The 10,711-nt window shown below is 34.6% G+C and overlaps 1 protein-coding gene across 3 annotated transcripts; it reads left to right on the forward strand.

Annotated features, from left to right (window-relative positions):
• Positions 1-408: 408 nt before the first annotated feature.
• On the forward strand, positions 409-9,237 carry LOC102606790 (coiled-coil domain-containing protein SCD2). 3 transcript variants are annotated; one of them, XR_008054118.1, is made up of 17 exons: positions 409-1,024; positions 1,111-1,280; positions 2,322-2,397; positions 2,570-2,611; positions 2,701-2,763; positions 3,807-3,856; positions 3,936-3,963; positions 4,334-4,408; positions 4,490-4,600; positions 4,677-4,737; positions 5,275-5,391; positions 5,481-5,599; positions 5,878-5,947; positions 6,366-6,407; positions 6,992-7,032; positions 7,607-7,749; positions 8,744-8,988. XR_008054118.1 is itself a non-coding variant. In XM_006485047.4 (17 exons), exons 1-17 carry the CDS (start codon positions 647-649, stop codon positions 8,881-8,883), a joined length of 1,710 nt encoding a protein of 569 aa, XP_006485110.1. In that variant the 5' UTR covers positions 418-646; the 3' UTR covers positions 8,884-9,237. The 3 variants fall into 3 exon arrangements, 2 of the variants coding, with proteins under 2 accessions (XP_006485110.1, XP_024956587.1); XM_006485047.4 differs by having other exon boundaries at positions 418-1,024; positions 7,623-7,749; positions 8,744-9,237; XM_025100819.2 differs by having other exon boundaries at positions 876-1,024; positions 1,115-1,280; positions 7,623-7,749; positions 8,744-9,237.
• The last annotated feature ends 1,474 nt before the right edge of the window (positions 9,238-10,711 follow it).

Genomic DNA, 10,711 nt, shown 5'->3' on the forward strand with positions numbered 1-10,711 from the left:
TTACTTTAATAGACAAATTTTTTAAAATTATATTATGAAAATAATAAAATAAAATTGTTAAATAAGTAGAGAATATTTTAGATATTTTAATATTTAAAAAATATTTTTCAACATTTACTCCCAAAAGTTCAAAATTTGAGTTTTTGTTAATAGAGGTAAAATAGCTTATTTAAGCTCTAAAAGTTCTATTAAAAAAAATCAAACAATAATAAAAATTATGATAAGAATTTATAAAATTAAATAAATACTTATACCCATTAAATGAGTCATAACAAACATACACTAAATTTTTTTTAATAAAACTTTTACTAATAAAAATTTTAATTAAATAATTCTAAATGGAGCATAAGTAGACATAATATCACATAATTATTCTAAAATCTCGGCGCACTTTCCTACACATTCGTATCAGCAGACGGCAGCATATGGGTCCCCCAATTTCCACCCAATCTCTCCCGCGAAACATGCACGGGGTCAACCCACAACTAAACGACGTCGTCGCTTTCAAAATAGTACTGCCGCTCTCAACCCAAACTCCTCAAAATCCTCGATTTTCTCGAGAAGATCTAGCTCGCATAGACTCCTCGCTCCATTTTCCCCACAACACCAGACACGCGTAAATAGAATTGTAATTACAGTTATATAAATGGATCGTCGGAGGGCAGGGAGTCCGGTGTACGGGCGGCAGTGGAGCGGTGGATCTAGCAGTTCGGGCTCTTCCTCGCCGGCGCACCCTCAGTCGCGCCTCCAGCCTGCCGTCTCCTCCATCAAGCGCAACCAGAACGTCGCAGCGAAGGCCGCCGCGCAACGCCTAGCTAAGGTCATGGCCTCACAGAGTGCCGCAGCTAACGACGACGATGAAGTTGATGACGACCGCGACGACGATCTCACCTTCCACTTCGCTCCTACCTCAACTTTCTCTTCCAGAGGCAGTCGCAGTAGTAGCAGTAATAATACAAGCAGTAATAATACTACGTTATCGGCGATTTCGAGTACTAGAACTAATAGATCTCCCTCTCCTGCGGTAATATTATTAAACGCTGTCGTTTCGAGATCTTAATTGGCTTCGTCGTGTTTGATCTGATTAGAATGATTTGGTGTTTTGATTAGTTAGGTCGGACCTTAGTAGAACATACAACGACAGTGAGGTCCACGTCAGCTGGAAGGCCATCAATGATGTCTGTTAGAACGACGCCGTCGGTGCCACCAAGTAAACCGTCTGTTAGAACTCCAGTTGCCATACCTCCTATCGAGCCTCCTAGTAGTAGGATAATTAAGAGGTGTGTACTGATTTGTGAGCTTAGACTAGTTCAGATTCTGATTGGAGTTTTATTTGCGGCACATGAATGTTGTACTGTTGAATTATGAATGTTTGACTGTGAATTTTATTTAATGCCACTTGCTTTGCTGAATTATGGGCTGTTTCATTTTGATTTACTTAGTAGCTGAATCAAGTTAGAGACTATCGAGGGAGGCCAGAGGGTTGTTTTTGCCCAAGTGTTTTTGGACCCAGAAATTCATGTTGTTATGCCTTTATTTTCATGCAACTTTTAGCTTGCTATTAGTTATCGAACTTTTATCTTGTCAAGTAGAACCATTTTTGCAGCAAATAGGAATTTGCATTGCCTGTCTTATCTGTCCTTATTATTCTAGTTATTCATTTACTAGGTAATTGTTATATGTATATTGGTTGGGGTTATTGGGAATTTTTATTTTTGGAAAATCAAAATCATGACATCATTTGTGGATGGTTAGATTAATGCACTTTAGATGGTTAAGATTATTTTGGACATGTACTAAATTTGTAGGCTATATTTAATCTTAATTATTATAAGTCTATTAATGTAATTGTTAAAAAAATGGTTTCATAATTTGTGGTTTGTGTATATACAAGGTGGGTGTGTACATAAGTAATATTCTGATGTACCAGATCACTCATAACATGTGGATAATGTTATTGCATTTATTAAATGATTGTAATGTCATAAGAATCTCATCATTCCTAAATGATTATCATCTCATAATAGTTTCATCATTCATACAACAAGGAGGTTTTCCTTTGTTAATGTAACTGGGTGTAGGATTCCATTATCAATCACTGTCATTTTGTGCATTTATTCTTCCAAATATCATGAAAGAACTCCTAAACAGCCGATATATGTTTATGTCCATCTTTCTTGTATGGAAGAAGGTGTTAACGTATTGTTCTTTGCACCTTTTAAAGGAATGAGGTGTTGGTAGGGTTCAGTTGCGGGGTGTTTTCGGCACAGCTGATTATAAACTCCTGATTTCTTGAAATTCATTATTGTTAATTGTTTTAGGTTTCCTCCAGAGATTCCACAACTCAATTCTCAAGATGCAGGAGATCAGCGTGAAGCTTCTGCTCTCCGTGATGAAGTATGTCACTTTCACTGATCAAATTCTTTCTTGTTAATTGATGCATATAACCTCATAATCTATTGGTCCAAGCTATGGGCTGTTTACAACAATTTCTAACATTACTTTTAAAAATTTGAAATTTATGTTTTAAAGCAGTAAGCTTGAAGCTAATTATTGTGATAAATTGCAGCTTGACATGGTACAAGAAGAGAATGAGATTCTACTGGACAAGGTGAGCTCCACCCTAACCATAAATGACATTGTTTCTTTGCCCATATTCTACTTTACGCATGAGATTTATGCCTAAGCAATACTTTTTAGCTTCGCCGCGCTGAAGAAAGACGCGAGGAATCTGTGGCCAGGGCGAGGGAGCTTGAGAAACAGGTTAGTTTCCATCCTTATAAAGCTCTAATTCATGCATAGCTGCGCTGGCACAAGGAAAATGTTAGCAATTTATTGGTTATGACTTGTGCACTTGCAGCACTCCTGACATACTCTTTCTTTTCCTTTTTTTCATTTTTGTGTTTATTCTTTTTTTGTTTCTGTCTAAGTTAAATTTATTTTGCATTAATCTGTATTCAAAAGATAAAAGGTTGAAGAACAATTGTGTTTCAACTAATAATCAGTACGTGGCTTATTGAACTAATAAGTTATGATAGGATAAATAATATATTAACAAACAAATAACTGAAGTCAATAGGCAATATTCAAGGTACCTTTAAAGGACCTGAAATTATAAGATGTGGAAGTTGTGACATGTGTTGCTAAATATACACAGCGTGCTCAAATTGTCTAATGAGAGAATGAGAGTTGCAAGTTTAAGAATTTATGAGTGAAGAATACGATTGAAGGATTGGGGTATATAGAGATGTTTTGATGGTGCATTTATCCCTCAAACAAGCTATTATTTTAGATCATGAGGGTAAAATGGTCTCATGCCCTTTTAAGACGGTAGCCTTAATACCCACATTGGTAAATAATGGCCACAGCCAACCAGGTTAGAAATAAGTTTTGGCTGTCATGATGGGTTTGAAATTGCCTATTCCGCTCACGGCTCGCATTGGCTGATCAATTCCAAGTCATACTGGTACAAATTCCCTTGACATGGCATGTCATGGTCCAATTTGCATCCCAGCACATTCATCATATATTAAAATTAGTTGCATTTAAACCTATGTAGCTATTTATGTTATTGTTGGTCTGCTGGTGTTTGTTTTCCATGTTTGAACTTACAAAAATAATTGTGTATCAAGATAGTGTTTATCCCATCTTTCTTTCTGGGTCAATTGAACTAAGTTTCCTCAAGCATTTGGATTTTAGCACTTAATTGGGTTAAATTGATGAAAGAGCTTTCAAAATTCCTGCAAGTTTCCAAGTGCTCTTGGTAATGATACGCCAATAGTCATTTTCACAATTACTTCTCGTAGGTTGCCTCTCTTGGAGAAGGGGTATCCCTGGAAGCCAAGTTGTTGAGCAGGTAAGCCTACACGCAGTTTTCCCTGTTCTGTTGTGATATTGAATATTCTGGTAATGATTTTTGTAAACTTTAACTGCAGGAAGGAAGCAGCACTGCGTCAGAGAGAGGTAAATTGGTAGCTTTATATTAGCTGCAACATAGAAATGACTCTGGCAAGGGTTGGAACTGTTACTTTATTCTTTTTATGTTTTTTATTTTTAATTTCCTTCAGGTACGTTAGATTAGACCACTACATGACTGTTTCTGCCAGTTGATCTACCTGGACCTTTCTATCAGTTTTAGATTCTTAGTTTACCGTAGCATTCGGGGGATGCGGCCAGTGGTGGAGGGTTGTTCTTTTTTTTCCGCGGGAGGGGGGGGGGTGTGGAGGATTTGGCCCAGTGTGATCTTTCTTTCTTTTTTTCTGGGTATTGAAGAAATTGGTCTTTATTTTTTCTTTAAATCAAGTAGCTACTGTCTAACAAAATGTTAGTACAGGCTGCTCTTAAAGCTGCAAAACAAAGGACTGATGGAAGAGATGAAGAGGTTGCATCCCTTCGAACACAAATCGAGGTGAAGTATGCTAAGAATAGTGTTTTAGTTGAGTTGTTTCTTGCATAGACTAATATTCGATGCCTTGTCTATTTGAATCAGAATTTCAAAGAGGAGGCTATCACAGCTGTGGAACAATTACGAGAAGCAGAAGCTGAAACAAAAGCTCTAAAGTCAATGACACAGAGAATGATATTGACCCAGGAAGAAATGGTTTGCTCATTGAAACTGAAGTGAGATTTATTTCTAGCCGTTTCTGCCTTAACCATATGCTGCGTCTATCTTCTAGGAGGAAGTTGTCTTGAAGAGATGTTGGCTTGCTCGCTACTGGGGATTAGCTGTACAACATGGTAGTAAACTAGCTATAATCTTCTTTCATTTGAAAGATGAAATGAGTTGCATTCTCTGGTCTTTTTTCTTTTTCATTTTCATTTTCTGCAGCATTGGCATATATATTATTACTGGAGCCTGAATATGAAATTACCCCTTTAAATGTGTCTGGTTGAAAACTTTTTTCACATTCATGAAACAAATGAAGACTATGTCCTCTGCTATAATTCCAGTGATATTGCCGGCTTCTATTATTTTCATGAACATTAAATAAATTCCTATAAATTTTAGAAGAATGCAGTTTTGCCATGTTTTCATTTCCGCTTTTCCTTTATCTTTCTACTTTCCACTTTCTTAATCCTTTGATTTCTTTCCCTTTTTTTGTGTTGAACTCGTGTTTCCATTCTTTAATTATGGTGGTTCCATAAAAGCTTTATCTTGACACTAGATTTGCTGTTGATACCTAATGAAAAGGCTTTGTGCGGGGTGCCTTTATTTTATTTGTTAGATGCATAATCTAATTGGCTCTTTCCTGTGATTGGTTTTGGCTCTTATAGGTACTTGCGCCGACATAGCAGTGTCAAAGCATGAACTCTGGTCAGCCTTAGCTCCTCTTCCCTTTGAAGTTGTCATTTCTGCTGGACAAAAGGCCAGGGAGGAGTCCTGGGAAAGAGGCTAGTTTCCATATTAAATTTGCTGTTTTTTTATCTTTATTTAGTTTTTTGATAACTTGCATTTACTTATGATTTTGTGTGATGAGCAGCATCTGGTGATCCAGACAGGAGCAAACATGCTCGGGAGTTGAGTGATCTAACAGGAGAGGGAAATATTGAGACTATGCTTTCAGTCGAAATGGGTTTGAGAGAATTAGCTTCTTTAAAGGTTTCTCTCTTTACTGATCTTTTTGCTTGTTTCTGGACCGTTTCAGTAGATATTAGGTTTCCGTTGTTTTTGTGTATACATTGGTTGAATATTTTGGAGAGTACTTCAATTATTAAATGTGCATGAAAAAATTATTGTTTGAGACAAATTCATGCATGTGCAATATGTGAAAGTTTGTTCTCTGGAGTATGTGAATTCGAATTTTTTTTTAAGTTCCTGTTCGACAGCATTCTTTCTTTAGGTTATATCTTTGAGCTAATTTACATTCTGTTTTCAAGGTTGAAGATGCTGTTGTGCTTGCATTGGCTCAGCAAAGAAGACCAAATATGGTTCAGCAATCCATCTCTGGTATTGAATCTCTATAACTCACAAGTTCCTTTTTGTTTCTTCGATCGTTACTGCTAAGCTCTATTCCTTGATCTATTCATATAAAATGTTTTCTTTGCCCTTTTTTTATTTTTTCACTTGTCCGTCCGGTCTAGCTTTTACTTAAAATCTTCAAAATGAAAGATGTGATAGCTTCTTGGCATTATGAAGTCATGAAAATACTTGGAAGCCTCCAGACATCTGGTCCTATCTTGTACCTCCATGTTTCATCCATAAGATACACACTTTTTATACTTCCTTTAAACACACACACAAGGGCTATGCAATTTCAGTTCTGAAGTATTCCATCATTTTTGTGTTCACTAGAGGTCCAAGGATTGGCTAATTATTGCATGGAAAACATCTTTCACATGCCCTAACCTTGTTTTTTGATTTTCAGATTCCAAGTCACCAGGTGATCCAAAGTTTATAGAGGCATTTGGTAAGTAATTTACTCTTATCTGCAACTGTTATAGTTATAACTATGGATATTAAAACTAATTGGAGAGATGCAATCTATGGTTATATTAGGCATGGTTTTCTGTGCCTGAAATTTTGTACTTTACTGCCCTTATCAGACTATATGGATCTAGGATTGAATTTCTACCTTGTCTACGGGTTTTATTGTTGCATAACAGAAAGTTTAGCATCATACAGTTTGATTTGAATTAATATGAATATTCCTTTCTTTTGAACACCCCCCCCCAAAAAAAAAAAAATTTAATGGTTACAGTCTAGGGTCAACTAGGTCTCTACATACATATAGGCAGCCCAGAAATTGACAGACACTAGCCCGGAAATCTACTTCCACTGACAAGTAACAGCATTGGGGAGCATTCTACCACTATCCCACTTTTTATTTGTGGAATGGATAAAGAGCCCTCATGGGGCTTGTACCGGTGCCATCAACATTGAGAGTGCCAACCCACCATTGTAACCCAATGGCTTAATGCGGTTGTTCTTTGAATGAACTAAAATTAGCAATTTTATATCTAGTTTTTAGCATTTTCTTTTTTCCTCCTGCAGAATTAAGTGAAGATGAGGCAGAAGATGTTCTGTTTAAAGAGGTCAGCCACCTTTTAGATCTATTTTCTTGTATATAATATTGAAACTGCTATGTATCTTTTACACATAATCCAATGATTGACTTCTTTTTTTCCTTCTTATGATGCAATTGCTTCATTTATTGAAGGAAGAAAATTTAATACTTCAGTTAAAATTCCATGCTTTCTCCCAATATCATTTTCTGAACTTGCTGCTACCAAATGTATGGGAATGCATAGGTCCACATTGGTGTAATGGCTCAAGTGTATGTGGTTATTATGTTCTTCTAGAAATGCTCATTTGTCAGATCTTTGGTCCTGTGGAAGTTGATTTGCCACACCAATCTCCTTTTTTTGGCCAACCCTTCCCATAGGCATCTGTAGAAGAGAAAAAAGAAATTGAAAAATTGAAAAGAAAACATCAGACAAAAATTTTAATTTTCTAAGCTTGAGTGTTTTTGCAAATTTGTTGCAAGGCCCATAACTTAGGCACGGATTATGGCTAATCTGGTTATCTAGGGAATGTGCGTCTGTTTCTGTGTGTTTAGTTGATAATGTTTATATTATGTCTTGATATGTTAGATATCATTGTTCTCAGAACTTGAATTATTCAGGCTTGGCTGACGTATTTCTGGAGAAGAGCTAAAGTGCATGGTGTGGAGGAGGATATAGCGGAAGAGCGGTTACAGTTTTGGATTAGTCGCAGCGGGCAGTCTCCAACTTCACATGATGCTGTTGATGGTAATAGTTGCAGTTTATAATTCTTAGTGAGAGTAACATGTGTTAGATATTGTCTCTCCAGCTAAAAGTACATTGATCTGATGGTTAAAAAACCTATATCACAGTTTGTTAACGTGGAGAGATTTGTTAGCATTCCTTATGCTTCATGGAGTGTGATTAATAGAAATATTGCTATCTCTTTGATTAAAAATTAATAAATCAGTAGCTTCTCTATACCATTGAATTAGGATTGATAGTTGTAAATCCCATACCCTATTATAAGGCAAAGAATTTAAGTGGACAGAAACCTAATGTTGTGTACTAATGTTTAACCATCATCCTTCTTAATTCAATGGTTTTGGACTTGCTGAGTGAGAATTTTAAACGCGCCCCTCCCTCCCTTTTTTCCCTTAATAATAAGAAGAAGAAGAAGCTCCATTCTCACCTCTAAAATAAGGTAGATGGACAGTTGTAATTCTTTCCTTTTAATTCCCCTTTTGAAGGGAAGATGTTGGACAATTGTCTCTAGTTTTAAGTTATCATTTGTCCCCTTCAATTCAATAATATAGAGTTGTCAAGTTGGTAACATTTAATGTTAGCTTTTGACTTTAAATCTTGATCGTTGGATTAAATGAGAGGAATGGTTGCAAATTCTCAAGTTAGCCAGGCTGGTTTTGATACTCACTGTGAGATTTGTAACAATATACGCGTGACTTGTAAGATGGAATGGAGGGCCAATAGCATCTAAACAAGGATTTGTAACAATCTTTTATAGGTTTCAAGTCCTATGTTACATGTCTATATTGTTTCCAGTCTCACATCATATAGATGGTCCTTAAAATTATCATGACCACAACCAGTAGACATGGATGTTGGGATTAGGACCTTCATATAAGGACACAATCTTTTAGATAAGTACACAGTCCACCGGCAACATTAGCTACCCGTAATGTAGGCTCATATAGGTGTGTTACTGTAACTTATGTCATTTCATGCAATTTCTGTTTTGGGGCAGTGGAGCGAGGTTTATTGGAGCTGAGGAAGTTGGGGATAGAACAACAACTCTGGGAGGCATCTCGGAGAGAAATTGACTTTCCCTCCTCTACGACAGTTGCTAATCACAAACCTGCAACAGATTCAGAGATGTCTTCGTGATGGCCATTTTGATTCTTTTTGGATGAGTTTGCTGCTTTCTTTCTGCAATTTTTTTTTTTTTCCTTTTCTGTGAATGAGAGAAGTTGCTTGTGCCGATTTTTTTTTTATTAATTGCATATATGTTCTTTTTCTTTATATGAGTTTCCAGTTCTCCACACTTGAAAATCTTGGCTATTTCCTGTTTCATTCAGCAACATCAAACTTGGTACCATAGCTGGTCTTTGATACCCAGAGAACTATGATTAGGCGAGCCTGTTATTAGTTACTTGTATGAGAGATTATGTTATAGGAAACCGAATGCTTAGACCAAATAATTGTGTAATTGATTTTGCAATTCATCTTTTCATTACTCAATTGGTTTAGACAGACAAATTATTCCCCCCCCCCCCCCTTTTTTGGTTTTTGTAAATGTATGTATTACGCTTCCAAACTTAATGTTGTAATTTCTCCTTCTAATTGATATGTTCATTCCTCTAGCAATGATTATGGTGTATGTCAAGGGAGAGAGCAATCACAACTCGTGACATTTATCAATTAGATATCAAAACTCTCCCGTACCTGTGGTTCCCATCAAGAGCTGATAAAATGGGCCATTGAACTGTGTTTGAATTGTGTTAGTTTTGTATGGTGTTAAATTTAAGTCAATTTAAATATGATTCATTTAATAATCGTGTCAAAATATTAAGATTTTAATATATATTATGAAATATATTTTTATTAATATTTTATACATTTATATTATTGAAATTTTAAATTTATATAAAATTTCATAAATGAAATACTGTGTATATGTTCATCTTCTCAAAAAATAAAAGAAAAAAATAATTATGACTAATACTTTAGTTTTAATTACAAGAAATTATAAATTAATTTATAATAAAAAAATATAATTGTGATATGGATTGGGTAGAACTTTAACATTAATCTGTTATGTCCACAGGGTTCTAATCCAAATGGGGTGAATTTTAAATAATTTTTTAGGAATGGAGAAAAAATAATCTCTAAATTTTTAATGGAGTAGGGTTTAGTTTTATACTTTCCACCTTACACCAATTTTCATTATATATAAATATTCTTTTAATTTTTATTTAATAATTTTATTTTATCAATTACAATGTTGATTAATAAATTTTTTTTTATTTTTACCTACTATGGATAGACTATAATTAAAAGAAAAATTTATAATATAATTATTATTCAACCTTAAAATATTGTTATATTTTCTTTTCTCTCTTAAGATATTACTCTCTTTAAACAATTTTCAATTTTGATAACATTTCAAGATATTTTTTCAAACTTTTGGAGTTTTTTTTATAAATAATTTAAGTACTTTAAAATATGGTGATGATTTTATTTAAGTCTTTAATTTTTAATTTACTGAAATTATGTATCCATATTTACAATAAAATAAGTGGGGAATAAGGTGGGGATAGGGAATCTCCATGTGGAAAGTGATTTTCCTATCCCTCTCACTAATGGTGCGTTTATTTCATGGAATGGAAATGGAGTGGAATGGGATTGCGTTGGGAATGGGAATGAGATTTCAATGTTTACTTGACAAAAATAAATGGAAATGGGAATGTGCTGAAATGTCATTGATGTGTTTACTTGGTAAAATAAATGAGAATAAGAAATGAGAATGGGAATGGGAATGAGAATCAATTTATTAAAATACCCATAGTATTAATAATTAATAAAAATAATTAATTTATCATTATTAACAATATTATCATTATTGTTGTTATTATTACTATTATTATTATTATTATTAAAAATAATATTAACAATAATTAATAATAACTAAAATAATAAAATTAATAAAATTTAA

The sequence above is a fragment of the Citrus sinensis genome, chromosome 4 (assembly GCF_022201045.2).
Source record: "Citrus sinensis cultivar Valencia sweet orange chromosome 4, DVS_A1.0, whole genome shotgun sequence".
Lineage (NCBI taxonomy): Eukaryota > Viridiplantae > Streptophyta > Magnoliopsida > Sapindales > Rutaceae > Citrus > Citrus sinensis.

Bases quoted from the DNA above. Each gene is read 5' to 3' on its own strand.
- LOC102606790 (XM_006485047.4), top strand. From the start codon at position 647: ATGGATCGTCGGAGGGCAGGGAGTCCGGTGTACGGGCGGCAGTGGAGC. The intron at 2,612-2,700 runs GTGAGCTCCACC...AATACTTTTTAG, and splicing joins ATGAGATTCTACTGGACAAG to CTTCGCCGCGCTGAAGAAAG. The intron at 2,764-3,806 runs GTTAGTTTCCAT...TACTTCTCGTAG, and splicing joins CGAGGGAGCTTGAGAAACAG to GTTGCCTCTCTTGGAGAAGG.